Here is an 18,604-nt window from a genome sequence, read left to right on the forward strand (position 1 = left end):
TTCATGTATATGAAGGGGATTGCTTTATTTTGATAAGGCTGAACTGAATGTGGTAACTTGGCTGTTTTACTGGTAAGACTCATTTTAGGAGAGTGAAGAAACAAAAAAGAGGTCAACAATGAATGATAACTATTGGAGTTTAGGGTTAATCCACTGGACTTAGGGTTAAAATTTCAACTATAAAAATATCACCAAACAGGCAAAGGTTTCAAATGTAGGAGCAATTTTCACCCATCATACCTTGATGGGCAATTTTCTAGTTTTAAATAACACAAACAATATGCATATTAAGGTATTTAAATCAATAGGCTCTGAGTACTATTTCATCATGACCCTACAATTTTATGACATTTGATGTCTTTTATTCTTTAATGTTTTAAAAATATTTCCTTTCATGACAATGGAGAGAAATTATTGAAAAAAGAATCATAGAAAACAAGAATTAGACCAGTATACAGGCACAGGGTTTACAGTCCAGTCATAATCAACATAAAAAAGGGCTAAAAATGCAATGTAGTTCTGATTTTTTAATATATGATTTTTGTGCTTGATGCGTAATCTGCGAAAATATGGGTCTTTTTTTAGTTTTTCCTTTTTAACACCCTAAACTATGCAACTTTTTATATTAAAAGTGAATATTTATTGTAAAGTACATTAAATTCCGTACAATTTAAGCAGAAGTGGCGCTCTGTATGACAATTAGTTTAGGAGATATCATACTTTAAAAATTAACCATTTTTTATAAAAAGTGAAAAAATAATGCTTTGATCACATTTTGGGCCAAAGATCTACATAAAATTCTACTCTACAAGAAAAACACCAAGTACGCTGTTACAGCAAATTTAGCTGGCTTTCATTAGGGCCCATAGTGAAGTCTGTAGGTTAATTAGTTCTTTTAGGCAGTGCGCACATTGAGCAGACATGTGTCTGTGACTAAAATGTCTTCACAATAGCGCATGGAGAAACCAGTTATTTCTCCCTTTTGTGCCCACACCGAAACGACCACGACAAGTTCGTCGTGTCTTGCCCGTGTTTCATGTCTGCCCTCTGAATAGCACTTGTGCTATTTTGGAACATGTGTCTCACCCAGTGGTTGGAAAAACTACATTTTTTTTTGTAGCGAACTACAACTACAACTCTTTTAGCACAAATGTAGTTAACTACAACTACAACTACTTTTTTCAAAATGAAGCAACTACAAACTACTTTTGAAATGTAGTCGCTACTTCGCTCTTTTTTAAAAATTAAATAAATAAATAACATACACATACACACCGTTTGAGATTGAATGAAAAAATTAACAAAATTTTCAGATTGATATATTGGCTCAGTTGAACATGGAATATTGCTATAAATTATTTATTCTTTCTTCCTTTACTGAAACGATTCGTCAATCGAAACATTTTTTACCAATTGCACGAATATTCCCTGTAAGAAAGGATTTAAAAGTGGAAGGAGTTCAACCTTCAAATTTTTAATCCTTTCCTGTCAGTAAATAGTATTTCATTCAAGAAGAGCAACTCGGCTACTTGAAATTGAGATAAATCCAATCGTAATTTAATTTTAATTTTACATAGACTAGACATACATATACATAAAATTGATTTAGACGATGAAGTGCATCAACAAACGAGAAAAACTTAAATTTTCATTATATGAGTTAATTTTAAAGGAACTTATATTTCATAGTTAGGGATTCATAGGATAACATTAGTTATTTCATAGGAATTGATTGTTTTTGAGCTTCAAGCTAGGGTTCCAGACCTGGACACCATCTCTTTTCTTATGCCCCTGATAAAATGAAATAACAGCATTTTTCTATTTTGCCAATAACCTCAAAAACTCACAACATTTAATAATTGACTTTTAATATGTTAATATATCAACACTCAATCAGTAAAAAAGACAAAATAAAGAAAAATGAAAAATATCCAAATCGGTACTAATTATCCGAAACATGAAACATAACTAAAAATGATTACTTTACTTCAATGTGCAATTTTTAACAACAGTGGACTAGGACTACAACGCAATTCGACTAACACGAAATGTCTATATAGAGAGAGTTTTACTCGAGGAACGAATTTTGCAGCTGACACAAATTCCTCACCCGCTACACGAAAATTTTCTTAACGGAAGCGCAGGGCTTATATCATCTTCTTTCTTGGGTACTAAATATTAGTTCGACTGCATGTGCAAATGGTATTAATACCGAAAGCTTTTTGCTTAACGGGCAAAGTTTGCAGGAAACAGGAAAAAAATTGTTTCTTTCTTTTTAAGCCATGCTCTATTCAAGGCGAATATAGGGAAAATGTGAAAGTTTCTATGCCAAACAAAGTAATGGCGTCAAACAGATACAACACATGACGTCAAAATTATATGTTAGAGGTCAGCTCGAATTTTTCAGTCTTACGAATCTGATTGGTGCAACTTTTACTTGCGTAAGACTTGCACCAGTCAGATTCGTTTGAAAATGCGTTTTTTTTAAAAACTTGATTCAAAAGTTGTTTCCGGAAATCGCTACAAACTACTTTTTTTTGTAGCGAACTACTCGCTACTCTACTTTTTTTAAAAAGTAGTGCGCTACACTACAAACTACTAAAAAATGTAGCTACTACAGTAGCGTCGCTACTTGTAGCGCGCTACTTCCAACCACTGGTCTCACCCTTGTCTTCAAATATGGCAACTGCTAAGGAATATGAAGTCAATAATAGCTGGTTAAAAACATGATGAAATATTGCATAATTACACACTTAATGATTATTCGAATAAATATGCGACTGCAAAAGAGTGGCACGAGATGAGGAAAAAATTAACTTTTTCTACGAAGTTTTAATTGCTGTTTAGGGCTAGTTCACGGAAAGCGGTTGTTTTGTCCCTCAGTGCCGCCACCTATATTTTAATAAAAATACTTTAAAATTCTTATGAACATTTTTTTTTCTGCTTAACAAATCACAAACTTATCTATAATTTCTTAAACAAAAAATGTCGCCATTACCATTGTTACTTTTTAATGAAATATATGAGCCGTTATGGGAGGGATAGAGAGGGTTGACTTTTCCATAAAGTGGGCCTGTAGTTTAATTTTCCCATTATTCTGTAAAAATTTTTGGAAATAATTTAAAGTTAGTGACAGCTTTTTACTGCAATAGCAATTCTGGTTTTTGTCAGTTTTCAACAGTTAAAACTAAATATTTCACACTTGTCAGCAATGTTCGCTGATTCATATATATCATATATGTCTGATATTTATTTTGAAAAAAATTGTAGTATCTGATATTTTTTATGCTTTTTTTTTGTCTAAAAGGTAGCTTTATTAATTTGATTCATTTATTAAGTTACTGGTATAATTGAATTCTTGAAATACATTTTGGATGATTTTTAAAAAATTATCAAAAGTACGGTAACTGACTGACACCGTACTTTTCAAAATGTCATTCAATTACCATGTTTTTAACAAATTTTTAAAAATCAGCCAAAATACATTTACAGAATTCAATTTTAGACCATAAAATTTAGCTTAAAAGATACAATAATCCAGAAGAAAATTTCGTTAGCTCAATGCATATTTTGCATTGAAGTTTACAAAAATAGTCACTGTTTTGCTCTAAAACTGTCAGTAGATTACCCGTGGAATTGCCTATACATTATTGTACCCTTAAATATAATATAAAATAAAATAATAGAAAAAAGGCAATAGTGATTTGAGCATGCAGTTCCTTTTTTGAAAAATTCAGTTTGTTATGATCGAAAATATTGGATGTATCGAAATATATGATTGATATCAGAATGATTACCTGATGGGGGGGGGGGAGTAAGCTTTGTTATGGGCAGCAATGTGTGGGTGCAACAAATTTACCCTATTGCTGTTTTTTTAAAATTATTATTTATTTATTTTATTTTATTTTTTATTGATATTCGATATAAAACTCGAAAGAAAAGATAAGTAAGTGCGGCAGTTTCATGACTTTGTTTTGGCTTGAAAACCTGAAGATCCGGCCCGCACTGACCAAAATATCGGACATTTTCGAAATTTTGGAAAACATCATGATATTTTCGGACCCTGTTGTCAAATCAAGCCAAAAATTAGTTTTTGGCTTCCAAAAGCCAACCCTGATAATGTCCAAGCATTTTTGGAAGGGGAAAAATAAAAATATATATACGTCTGAACCACCAAGCTATCTTTAAATATTTATTTTTAATTAGTTCAAATTAAAAAGATAGAATTTTAATTCTTCAGTTAATTTCAAACATTAAAATATTCATGTAACATTTATTGTAATACATGATTTAAAATTTTTCTAGTATGTTTATTAATAAATTTCTAATAGGTACATAGCATTTATTTGAACTTTACAGCCTAAGCAAATACTAAGATAAATTTCAGTAAGTTACCGCCCTATAGCCAGGGCTAAGGCAGAATAGGACTAACTGAGCTGGAGGTGGAAAACCTCTTAAGGAAGCCAAGAGTGCCAAACAAACTGGTAGCTAACATAGAGTTAGCACTGACCAGACGAGTGACCGAAACAATGGTTCGGTTCAACTCGAATATTGCAGGCAAGACAGGTATATTCAGTAAGTTACTGCCCTATAGCCAGGGCTAAGGCAGAAATACATGAAATACCCCGCCAGCTCAGTCAATTCCAGCCGAGGACTGCAGTTTCGTGCTTATTAGCACTCATCAGCCCGGCATAGGACTAACTGAGCTAGAGGTGGAAAACCTCTTAAGGAAGCCAAGAGTGCCAAACAAACTGGTAGCTAACATTGAGTTAGCACTTGTGCTAACTCTATGTTGCACTCATTCTTTTTGAAAAAGAAAATGAAACTCTCCAGGTTCATCATGTCAACATGTCAAACATGGAGCAGCAGATGACCACCAGTGATGAAAAGGGCTTACTTGTATTTTTTGGGTGCAATATTATTGAATGACTGTACTTATTTAAGAAATCTTTCAAGCAGAAAAAAGGGTAAGAGAAGGATACACTTGGAAATATTAATCGAAATGCCTCCATTCTTTCACCAGGTCACGTTTTCATCACTAATAGTGCTCTTTTACACAGTAAACTCCAGATTATCTGATAGTCAATTAACAATCAGGAACATGTATTTTTACAGTAAAAAGCGAATACCAATGGCTGTTTTTTTTGTTGAAACATTGTAAATTCAATTGTTACAAACAACTTTAGCTTTATTCCATTTGTATTGCAGGTACCACCAAGTAAACAAGTGGTTAGCAGGGGAGAAGAATGTTTCAGAGTCACATTGGAGTTGATTGAAGACCAAAATAAATTTGAGATTGGTTCATCACCAATCACAACATTAAAAGAACTAGCCTCACCAGTCCCTTTCAGATTTTTATTATGTTACTGGAAGAAGGGATGTATGGGACATGCTGTTGCTGCATAGTTGGTTTTAACAGTTCAGCTTTGTGCAATCTGCCATTTGAAAAGACTTGTTGCCACAATACGACAAGGATAAAAACAAATTCGACCAAACATTAGGTAGTTCTTCTTCAGACAGGGAGTATGACCCTACCCATTAAGGACACTTTAAAAACTAAGACATGAAGTGAAGTTAATTTATAAGACTTGTTTTAATGATAAAAATACTATGCAAACATAGTTTCATCATTTTAAAATCATTCTGTTTTTTTTTCTTTGTTTAGATCTTTGTTAGTCTAATGAGAAGTATTTTGTTTTGAAAATATTATCTATTCAAAATAAAACTCGATAGTTAACTTTCAAGTCCCAATAACTTTTCCCGAAGAAACACTTCAACATGAATTAGACCTACATTATTTACCCCAAAGTATTTTGAGATCACAAACACTGCGAATTACAAAGCATGCACAGCTTTTTTGAAATTTACAAACTTAGATTTTCACTGCCCTAACTAACCCAAATAGCATAATAAAAAATCAGAGCTACATCACACTTTGCAATTTTAACGTCTAATATGACCGGACCATTAATTTCCGGAAATAAAAAATCATTAAATAAAAACAAAAAACCCGATTGCGTAATCCCCCCTCCCCACAAAAAAAAAAAAAAAACTAAAAAGAAAAAAGAAAAAAATATAAGCCATGTAGTTTAGAATCTTATCAAGTACTACTGAATAACTACACCATTGTAATACTTTTACAATTGATTCACACATGAGACAAATCATAAATTCAAAAGCAAAATAGAAGGATTAACAGTCAGGGTCCATTCAATTTTACGGGGTTCCTTGATTGGTCAAAAAGGAATGGGCCCCAACTGTTGATCCTTCCATTTTGCTTTTGAACTTATGATGTGTGTATTGATTGTTAAACTATTTCAGTGCTGTAGTTATTCAGTAGTACTTGATAACATTCTAAACTACTTGGCTTACATTTTTTCTTTAGTTTTTTTTGTTTTTTTTTTGTTTTTACATAGTTGGGTTTTTGTTTTTATTTAATAATTTTTTATTTCACTCTTTTTAGTTAATTTTCATTGACTTAGTTAATACAATTATACGACGTTAAATTCCGAAATTTTGTCCTTTCATTCGAACAGTTTATATCATGAGGATTAATAAATAACTTTCAGTGTTCTAAACTACTGATCATTTTAACTCGGCTTAAAGCTACATGAGCTTGACCTTCAGCAAAAATGTGCAAACTTAAGTCAACCACATCACTGCTATATAAACAGCCTGCATAATTCACGATCACGCGAAATCAGAAACGTTGTCAATTAAATCTTTCTTGCAAAACTAAAAACGCGCATTAAGAAAGTATATATCGCGAAACTCAGTCCCTTGAATCAAGGCAAAAAAAAAAAAAGCAACATGCTAAAGATTAAAATTGAATTCCTAGACTTAGTAAACAAAAAATTCAGGCAGTGAAAACGCTACCTGCATTTTCGCTCGCTGTGTCGCACACAGGTAGCATGCAACACGATCCCGAAATGACAAAATGACAACTGATGGTTGATATGGTGAATTTTGATTACTGTCATGTGTTTAGTGGCACTCCCAAGGTTAAGACAAATCGATTGACGTAAGAATTATCAAAATTGGCCAAGGCATTTAGCCTGTAGAACGCCACATAGGAACAACCATACACACATAGACTGATAAACACATTACCCTCCTTTGCGTTGTGCACGCGCAGTCAGGTAAAAAAAGGTGCTGAAGTTCTAGACTTTGTAACATCTTTTCATCTCTAAATAGGCTGAATTACTGAGTTATATACAAAAATTCACATGAAATTAAAAACTGCACTCATGGAGCTTGAATGAGCTTCCATGGAAATTAAGCCAAAACAGGAAAAAATCTAATGATATAAAACGGGATGATAATGAGCAGCAACGAAGATTTTTCCAAATGAAAAGTAAGAACTTTTAAAAACAGCAAGTTTAGTTTCAGAAAAAAATAACTATCTTTATTGAGTTGTTTCACCATAGGCAAATATTACATATCTTTAAACATTCATATGTTAGGAAGAACATAACTAAATGTTTTACTTAAATACTCCCTCATCCATTTTCAATTTTTTGTAACTGTTTTTCATGAGTGGAGAAACTAACAAACAAATTTTAACAGTATTGGCACCTTGAAGGTCCAATAGATTGATTTTTAGATTCTGACAAAAGCAAATTTAGCAGCTCAGCTCAAACATTCCAAAAATACTTAAGTTATTTATCAAATAGAAATTACTATTTTTAAAATGTACTTTGCAAATATTGTTTTTTTTTTCCTTTACCCCCCCCCCTCCTTTTTCATTAGGGAAATTAAAAAATAAATAAATAAATAAAAAAGGAAAGACATTTTAAGCAAAAAGATACTACATTTTATTTTTATAACTGTTTTTGATCTTCAGCTTGATTTCATATGGTTATAAACATCTAATACTTGGTAATTTTCCCAATACTAAATTGATAGTATATTACTGGTATTTTGATTGAAAACGGACAGGTTTAGTCAATGAAGAACTCAGACCATGCTAGCCACATAAAATGGACCAATACTATATTTTCCAGCAGCAAAAATGCTGCATACAGTCAATTCTCGACAACTCGAAATCAACCAAGGTACCGGCTAAAACATTCGAGTTATTGGTAGTTAGAGTTATGGGAAGTTTCCACAATAATCTTAAAAGTTTGGGACCTGATGAAAACTTCAAGATAAATTAATATTTGAGTTATAAGCTTCGAGTTAATGAAGATTCGACTGTATGAAAATTATTTTTCAAAAAAGTCTACAAAAGCTTATTTGTTGAAGCTTCCAAAATTTAATTTTATTATGAAGCACTTACATTTTTCTTTGCCTTAAAGGTTGAAAGACTCAGCTAGGTCAGTGTAAGAGAAAATATTTGAAAATTCATATGCTGTTGTTCAAACACTTGAAAATTAGTTAGTTCTACTTCATTTGAAAAGAACAAAAAAAAGTACATTAGCAGAGAGCCAAATGACTCAACTTTATTATTTTTTTTCATTTTTGATGTATCAAGAAATATTTATGTCACTTTAATCTAAAGATTACCAGAAGTTCGCTTTTTTTACTGTGTTTAGAACAACTTGACGTACATGATGCTTTTTGGTTTGGGGATAATTTGAGAATATGAAATAAATTAGCTTGCAAAGTTGCAGAAGTTAGTATTTTGAAAAAGTTAATATTTTAAACAATTCTGCAAAGATAGTAGAGGGAAATTCTGAGCTTAACTTTTGTAAGTAATTGCACTTACTGTAATCTTAAAAGACGTCTAAACTTGTCCACTGCAGCCGTCGAGTTTGGAATTCCCCAAGTTTCAGCAAACTCTTTTGATATAAATATAACATCTGCAAGGCCAATCAATTCAGCTTGTGCTGGACTGGGATCCACAATTGCAATAGAAACTGTTACGTAATTATTTTTTGCATTTTCATTCCAACGATTAATGACCTCTAAATTCCTTTTCATTTCTTTAAATTCAGGTCCACTCTAAAATAAGATAAAACCATACACAAAAGTGAAAATAATAAATATTCATTTAATATATGCACTTTAATTTTAATATTCAAAAGAGGTAACATAAGTTAATTGATAACAAATTGGGAAAATGATACATATTAAGGCCTTCTCTCTAGAATAACATATTTCATACAAAGGATTGTTGAGTATTTGAAAATTTCAGTTTACTGAGAGTTAATTTGCATTCCGGTACTGCATAATTAAAAATTACATATGTGAAACAAGGTTAGCATAAAAGAATATCCGGGTTTTAAAAATTCATATTTCAAAAACTATTACGCACTATGAATGATACATAAAACATACACAAACTGTCCAAGTTTTTTTTTTGACTGCCTGTAACAACTGAAATGTGCACGTTCTGCACTAGAAACTGCAGCCAGAAATTCCTTCAGGAACATTTTGTTTTTGACACATCAGTCCTTACACCTGTATTAACTACTTTATTAGGATTGGCAGCAATGTAAAATCAAGACCTCTGGGGGATATTCGCCCTCCCCCCAACCTCTTCGCTGTGCCACTGATGTTCCGCAACACTGGATTGGCCGTGGATGAGTTACCCTTCATGCGTTGGCCAGCCAGATCCCTAAACCTAACTGTACATTAATTTTTTACGAAGTTTTTTCAAAGACTGTTCAAACACCACCATTGACTACAACATTGGAAGAACAGAAAGTTTGCATACATGTAGCATTATAAAAAGTTGACAGTGAAACACTTCAAAATGTATGTTATACTGCCGTGCTAAGCACAGATGTGGTATCTGCACATTTTATCAAAAATGAGTTATTGTCACCAGGTGGTCGTTAGTAATTAAGTTTACCTTTATCTCAAGTTTTTTGGCGATTTGTGAACGCGAAATATTAAAAAAAGCTTTACGAAAAAAGTAGTAACTGCAAATTTGCTTAGTTTGCTAAGGCAATTTGAACGTAAGTGATAAATACTAAGCCTTTAAAGTGGTATCTGCGCAGTTACCACTTTTTTCCTTAGTAATTTGTAGATACGACTTTTATACCTTAGTAAAACAGCATATTTAATAATGTAACAGTTTATTGTAACACAGAATATTAAAATTAGTTTACCGTTGAATAGTTGATACAGATTGAAAATAAAAACTAATACTACTTTCCATAATTGTTAAAGTAAATATTCAGCTTTTTCTATTTAAAAAGCAAATTCTAAAAATGAAATGCATGTAAAATATTTATATCTAATTCTTTCATGCAAAAAAAAAAAAAAAAAAAAAAAAAAACGCATTTCATTCTTCGACCAGTAATATTTTTATTTAAGTATCGTCTGCTGCCAAAATTATCTTCATGCTCGGTAAAAATGAATGTAGAAAATAAAACATTATAAAAAAAACACATTCCTTGAATATAAAAAACAGAAAATTGCTATGGATTAGTTTTAACTGTCCGGAGTTTGAAAATGGTATCTTTCAGAAGTTTGATTCTGTTAGATTAGTATTAACAAAATAAAGCGAAACAGCTAAGTCTAAAGAAAGAAGATGTTTTCAGTATTATTTAATGATACATTGAGCACGTTTTTCTAAGCTACTTTTGTCGTATCTGTGCAGATACCCCTAAAAATGCCTAGTAATTGTCAGTTACGGTGAAAATAGCTTAGTATATGAAAAGGTTTTGAAAAGAAAATTTGTCGTAACTACATTTATTAATTTGAAATTAAGATTTTTACAAAAATACTCTTTTACGGTTTTTAGATAAGTTATTTACGAAACAACTACCGCAAGTTGAGCATTTTAATTTTTGACTCATAAAAGAAAATGGAATTTTGCTTTAAAAATTTAAAGTGCGTGTTCTAACAAAAATAGACTTTTCATTTATTTGCATCTTAATAAAGCGAAGTTAGTTTGAAAAAAGAATAAAATATGATTCTTATATCGGATGTTAAAAGATTGTATTTTTCAAAATGTAGACATCTAAAGAAAAGAAAAAAGGCAAGTAAAACAGTAAATTTAAAGTTAATCATCCTTGTTAGCATCAAAAAATTAAACCCATAGAATTTCTTCCAAAATAACAGTTAAACATTGCACCGCACCATAAAAACGTAAATATCGACAAGCTGGTAAAATGATGAGAATATTTTCTAATCAAGTCATTATAAAGGTTTAACGCCAGATGCTAAATGGCGATAATTTTGAAGTTGGTAACCCTATCTGAAGCGATCATATTTTCCCCGCACCCTTACTACCCCTTTGCAGTTCTAAGTTCATTTCGCTGATATATATTATTGTTGTTTATTAAATCATCAGTGGGGGAGAAAAGTGCTTACCAACGCCTTTTCAGAAAAGATTACAACACCACCACTGCTAATTAGCTGTGATAAAACAAACAAAATTTTTTAAAACCCAACTTATTTTCATCTGTTAATTTCTTTCCAAGAAACAAACAAGCATTATATTTATTTGGCAGTACAGTGAAACCTGTGTAAGTTGACTACTTGCGGTGCAGTACTTTGGTGGTCAACTTAGACAGGTGGTCAACTTATAAAGGGCGGTAATGATTTTTTTTTATTTTTGTCATTTCTAGCACCATGTATTCATTTTTTGAGTAGTTCTCCCTTCTTTTTTCTGTTTAACTCACTTTCATTGTTTAACATTATTGAAAGTGAAACAATAATTAAAAATACTATTCAAATAATTTTGTTTTTTTTTTTCTTTTTTTAACTATATTAGACACTGTAGTTTTAGAAACTCCATATGTGCCGGCTAATTTTCTCTGGCTTTCTCCATTTTCAATTAATTTTAATATAATATTTCATACTTTTTATTAATCTCAAGTTCAACAACTTTCTTTTTCAAGTCTTTTTTGTACAACTTATAGCACAAAGAGCAATAAGCGCGACTCTCATAGTACATAAAAGCAAAATTAAAATATCCTATCTCTTAATCCCTTGCACCAGTTATATGTAACTTTACTTATTAGCAGGCATACATCTGCGTACCGCAGAGCGAGGGGCACGCATCCTTAAAGGGGCTAACAGCCCTAGAAATTGAAAAAAAAAATAGAAAAAAAAACTAGCACTAAGACTTATTCACTTTACAAATAGGCACTGCTGGCCACTAGGGAGGGGCCCTACATATTTTGTTGCAGGGGAATTTCTGACAACTTTTTTTTTTTAGCCCGACTCTGCGGAAGAGGGGAAGTAGATCATTTGTTTCCATCCATTAAAGAAAGTAAACAAACACCAAGAAAAAAGAAACACCAAAGACTAAAGACACAACAAACACGTGCAAAGCAAGGAGCAAGCGAACAAAAAATGCAATGCCTGCAGAAATTCTTATCTCTCCTTCTCTCATAAAGCATGGTTGCTGCAAATATCACCCAACGTGGTGGGGAGAATTTCCGGTGAAAACCGGATTCTTTTGCTTTCTCCCGTTGCTATTTCTCCATCTCCCATTGTCTGCGGCTGCAGACTTCCATAATCGTCAGTACTCGTTCGCTTTGGCAATCGCCAAATTTTTTTTTCATTGCATTTAGTGTTTGTTGATGTCACAAAAATTTTCCGTAGAAAAAAGGGCCTTTTCCATAATTCGTAGTTAACTTACTTTTTAAAATTTTTTACGTAGTAACTACAGATAATCCGTAGCAATTGGCATGTCTGGTAGTATATTCAAAAATGTATGTTATACATTGATAAAAAGAACAATGTTTTAAAACATCAATGTTTGGAAACATGGATGTGTTTTGGTTTGGTTATAGTGCCTAGAAAGAGTAGTGTGCCACTCGACGGGGAAAAAGTGAGGTCGGATCTGAGGAAAATCCAGATGGCGCTGCGGTTGAGGAGTACGTTATGGTCCTCAATCAGACTCGTTTTAAATCAGCGATTGCATGCTGATTTTGCAGTTTAAAAGCCCCGTTTTTCGGATTGAACTTATTTCTGCGCAAAAAGACAAATTCTGTAATAAGTGCTATTTGTTACATGGGTGTTCATTTATTTTTTGAAGAATATAAAATTACCTTATGCTAATTTATCTTCAATGAAAATAGTAGAATATAAGGGGCCATTCATTAAATACGTAAGGGTCCCGAGGGGGAGGGGGATTGGAAAAGCCTTTACGTACCTTGGGGGGAGGGGGGTCAAACTCATTCTTACGTAATATTTTCCAAGTTGGTATTTCACATTAGAAATTGCGCGGTCAACAAGTAATTTGGCAGAGATTATGTTCCATTTGCGTCTGGAAGGTAAGAAACGTGTTAGGATAAGATGTTTTTTATTTTTTTTACAAAGAATGAAAAGTGTAAAATATAATAAAAGAGGCGCATTGTGTATGGCATGTTTTATTTTTAATTAATATTACATCAAAATATAAAACAAAAAATTGCCGAAAAAACATTTAGTTTAGATTCTAACTTTTCAGTAACTATTTTTTTTACGCAAAAGGTTTATTTAATAATGTGAATTTAATAACGATTACAGTAATGTAACGACTCCAAGATTTGTTATTTTATCATTTTGAAAAACGAAATGGAATCTTACGTAAGAATAGAGGGGGGGTTTAAAAATCTTACGTACCCATACATGGGGGGAGGGGGATCAAAAATTGCCGAAATCATCCTAAAATAATTAATAAATGGCCCCTAAGTATTCAATAACTGCGCGTCTCTTATTTCTCTACTAATAATAAAGGTGAAAGTCTCTCTGTCTGGATTTCTGTTCGGATTTCTGTCTGGATCTCTGTGACACGGACAGCACCTAGACCGCAGAGCTAGATAATGTACACGCACGCGCGCACGCCGTGCGCGGATACATCCGCTGACGTGCGGATATATTGGCCGACGTGCGGATACATTCGCCGCGGAGTTGCATGTTGTCTGATAATCCTGTAAGTTTTTAAATACAAGATAGAGATTAGATCAATTTGAAACAAATAAGAAGTAAAGATAATATCTTTACTTCTAATTCGTTTTAAATTAAAATTTATGTTATTTATTTAGACTGTAAAAATTATTACAAGATAGTATACACACTTGCGCCATGGGTGCAAGTTTGGTGATGTGTTCAAGACGGAAAATATTTTCAGCTCCCCCCCCCCCCCCCCCGCCCGCCCGCATGCGGGCTTAAGGAAAATTTTGTATATATAAATGTTGCAGATTTTAACAATGCCAGTTTTGGAATCTGTTTGATTTAAATTTTAAGCCTTAAAATTGTAATATTTAAGTGTTTTGACATCATAATTCCAAAAAATCTAAATTCCGGCAATAAGGGGGGGGGGGGTCTGAGGGCTCTTCCCCAGAAATTTTTTCAAATTGAAGTCCAAAAAACGCTGTGGTAGGCCATTTTGGTAAAGTTCAGGGAAAGGAGGGGTTCAGGGACTCTTACATCAATTATTTCAAACTGATAGTCCCAAAATCACACTATTGGGCAACCTTCAAAAAATATTAAAGAAAGAGGGGGGGGGGAGGAGACGCTATGGGCTTTTCCGAAGTCGAAGATTTAAAAACGAAATTGTAATTTAAATTTCATAACGTTTATACGCTTTTTGAATGCACTATTGAAGGGATGGATTTCAGGAACCCTTCTTCGGCAATATTTCGAAATTGAAGTTTCAAAAACGCAATTTTAGACGATGTTGGATAATGTAAGGGGTAAAAGCGTTTGCAGCACCCCACCATTAGTTTTTTACTGATCCTAAACATTTTTGTTGTAGCAATAAAATCGCTTAGGACATAAGATTTTCACTTTTGCAACATAAATCAGTTCTGATTTGAAAGTCTACCCAAGGTAGCGCCAACAAACTAGAAAAGAAGGAAAGGTGGGGGAAGGGTAAGGCCGACTAATGATAATGAACTGTCACCATTCCCCCCACAGTCTTCATTTGAAAAAGAATTCTTTTATAAGATAGCAGGTGGTGAAATTAGTAATAAAAAATCGCTTCAGTGAAGTAGATATATTTTTTAAATAAGGTACCCTTTCCAACATTCATTAATTAAAAAAAGAAATAGGGGAACTGAATCCTAACTCCAGGCAGGGTTCCCGAATCGCATCCCTCTTAAGGCACTCAAATATAGCCTAAAGTGGCGCTTTAAATATTTCAGCATCTAAGAATTTTCGGAAGAGAACTACCGAACCCCTTCCTATGAGTTCATCACAAATGTCCTAAATTTCAATTTTTAAGGCTTCACTTTCTAAATTGTTTTGTAGGAATAGCACCCCTCTTACCTATAAACATGACTTATGACCGCCTAAAAATTTTAATATTTTAATTTTGGAAACTTTTTGAAAAAATCTTCCTACACCCTTCCCCCTTAAGTCACCCAAAGATAGCCCAAAACAAAGCTCTTAAAATTTCAGAAACTAAAATGTTTCGGGCTGGGGGTGCGGAATACCCACCCCCCTCTCACTGTGTTTACTAAACGCAGTGTAAGTTTTTGTTTAAGATTTATTTTTCTATTGAGAGAGCAACTCCCTTCCAAACATCGCCAAAGACAACCCAAAGTTTTAAGACTTCAATTTCGAAAATGTTTCGAGAAAGACCTCTGAATTCCCTAACTCTTAACTCACTCAAAAATAGCCAAAATAGCATTTCAATACTTCAGGGAGAGAGACCCCCCCCCCCGAACTCTTTCCTCTAAGTTCATTAAATTTTACTAAAATTTGCGGTTTCCCCTTTTCATCACCGAAGATTTAAGAATTTAAATTCTGAAACGTATTGAGAGAAAGCCTTCGAATTCCCTCTTCTTAAGTCTTCCAAAGATTACCTAAAGCTGAGTTCTGAATACTTCAGCTTTGAATATTTTTTGGGAAAGGAGGACCCCAAGACGGTTCAAAGTTGCGCTTTTAAGACTCCAGTTTCGGAATTTCGCCTAAAGAGAGCCCCCTCCCTCCCTCTTGACAATGCCAAAGACAGCCTAAAAGATTTAAGACTTCAATTACAAACAGTTTTCGGGAGAGGGTCACAAATGCCCTTTAACTTAAGTCATTTAAGTATAGCCTCAAATAGTTTAATACATCAGCTACAAAACATTTTCATGTTAGAACACCAAAACCATCTCTCATAAATTCACCAAAGATTGCCTAAATTAGTGTTTTTAAGACTCCAGTCTTCGATTCTTTTTTAAAACCCTATTTTATATCATTAGAGACAGCCTAAAACTTCTTGACTTTTATATTTTTAAGAGTTTGCACTGGAGAAATATCGAACCACTCCTAGCTTCAAAAATATTTTCAATTCAGTTTTTCGATATTTTTTACTGTAACCCGTGAGTAACCCCACACCCCCTATATTGTCCAAGATATCAACGTTTTAAGACCTTAGTATCGTGGGTTAATTTGCGGACAGATTACCCTCTTTGCAAAAGCAGCAATTTTTAGCAAACTCGTGCTGCCGTTATTTTTCTCCTTTCTTTTCTCTCCCTCCCCCCACCCATATTTCCATTTTAGCGAGTGTTCGAATCGATGACATTAGAATTTAATGATTCCTCAAGTCATTGTCAACAATGCAGGAACGGTTTGCCCATCGGTGTTTCCAATCAGCTTGAAATCCCCCCCCCCCCAATTATTTCCAAAATTCCCATTTTCATTAAAATCTTCAAAATCCTTGATAGTTTTCTGTTTTACCTGGTATGTGACGCCCTTTGCTGTGGCGAAAATATTTCATCTTGTCAGCAATCACTTTCAATCGGTGATGCAGATTCAACTTTTAAGACATTTTAAGAGCGTACATAATTTTCATTTATGCGTGTCAAGTTTCCAAAAAAAAAAAAAAAAAAACCACAAATGAAAAAAACGAAAGGATGATCGAAAATAGCATGAGAAAAGGCTAAATTTTCAATTAGAGCCGATTGCTTCGAAAAATTAGGGAGAATAGCGAGCAACTCCTCGGTCTGCAATGCAGCGAGTTGGAAATAAAGCTATATTAAAGTTCCGAGTACTTACAAACAGGCTTTAAAATCAAAAGAATGGGATCAATGGAATGCATCAATGAAAGAGGAATATGACGTGATGTTAAATCGCGAGGTGTGGAAATTATCTGAATTGCCTGAAAATACTGTACCAATAGGATCGAGATGGGTTTATTCGGTAAAGAAAAATGAGGAAGGCCAGGTAGTACGTTTCAAAAGTAGATTATGTGCTCAAGGTCATACACAGATCAGGGGCCTAACTTTTTGGGAGACCTACTCTCCGGTGGTCCAATTCGGCATAATTAGATTTTTTTTCGCACTATTAGTAGTATGTGAAAAATGGATGCATGTTCAATGTGATATTAAATGCGCGTATTTGTATGCACCATATTTATGACACAACCCCCAGGTTTTGAAATTAAAGGTAAAGAACATTTATACTGTAAACTCAAAAGGGCTATATACGGCTTACATCAAAGTGGCCGTTTATGGTATTATGAAATGGAAAAAGTTTTGTATAAAATTGGTTTTTCAAAATTTTCAAGTTGTAATTGTGTTTATTTCAATGAATATGTAATTTTACTTCTTTATGTCGACAACATTGTTTTATTTGGTAAAAATGAATGTTATATAAATAGCGCAATCAACATGTTGAATGAATACTACGATCTAAAAGTATTAGGAAAAACACCCAAATTGCTAGGGGCAGATTTCTTAAACGAAGAAAATGATTTGTGTTTAAGTCAATCGGAATATATTCAGGAAATTTATGAACGTTTCGAAAATTTTAACATTCCTGTAGCATCTTTACCCATTAGCAAAGGAATCATTTATTCAAATGTTGATTGTCCTAAAACTGATGATGAAGTAAAAGAAATGACAAAATATTCGTATAGAAATTTAGTAGGTTGCTTAGCATTTGTAGCAAATAGAACTCGTCCAGACATCGCGTATGCAGTAAATATTTTTAGTCAGTTCCAATCAAATCCTGGTATAATTCATTGGAATGGCCTTGTCAAATTACTCGGATATGTTTGGAAAACGAGAGATTTAAAACTAAAGTTACAATGTAGGAAAATTCAATTGATTACTTTCTCGGATTATGACTTCGCGTAAAATCGAGACGATCGCACATCCTTAGGCGGACAAATTGTTTTTCTAGACAAATCGCCGATTGAATGGCGTACATTTAAACAGAAAAGTGTAAGCTTATCCACTATGGAGGCTGAATTTGTTGCAATGACAGAATCCGCTAAGGAATTGATGTGGTTTGATAGGGTATTAGATGAATGCATCGAAAATAAAGTAATCAAAAGATCTAAATTTAAATCTATTCTTTTTGTTGACAATCAAGCATCAATTGATTTTGTAAATTCACCTATTGAAAACCATAGAAGCAAACACATAGATGTGAAACTATTTTTTTATTAGAGATCTAGTTTGTAAAAATGTTTTTGACATTAAATATATTCGAAGTAAGAAAAATTTGGTAGATATTTTCACGAAATCTCAAACCCGTTTTGAATTGCAAACATTTATTGAAAATATTTATTGTGAACAAAAATAACATTGTTTTTAAGAATTTTTTTCGCAAATTTTGAAAATGTTTTCTGTAACTCTTTTGAGTATTCGTATTTGCACTTACATCATATATTTTTCATGTTAAATCTCTTACAAGGTGAACAATTTGATTGATTGTTATCTTCGTTAAAAGTCAAGTAAAAGCCACTAGATCGTTTTCTAGTGGGGTAGTTGATGAAGTGATT

The 18,604-nt window shown here is 33.0% G+C and overlaps 1 protein-coding gene across 2 annotated transcripts in view; it reads right to left on the bottom strand.

The window, feature by feature from the left end:
• Nucleotides 1-18,604, bottom strand: part of LOC129231690 (ketohexokinase-like) — a 62,222-nt gene that overhangs the window by 1,709 nt on the left and 41,909 nt on the right. For both annotated transcript variants that reach the window (XM_054866053.1, XM_054866054.1), the window contains exon 5: nt 8,708-8,943. In XM_054866053.1, coding sequence (XP_054722028.1) covers nt 8,708-8,943 — 236 coding nt within the window. The remainder of the gene's footprint in view (nt 1-8,707; nt 8,944-18,604) is intronic.

The sequence above is a fragment of the Uloborus diversus genome, chromosome 10, assembly GCF_026930045.1.
Source record: "Uloborus diversus isolate 005 chromosome 10, Udiv.v.3.1, whole genome shotgun sequence".
Classification (NCBI taxonomy): domain Eukaryota; kingdom Metazoa; phylum Arthropoda; class Arachnida; order Araneae; family Uloboridae; genus Uloborus; species Uloborus diversus.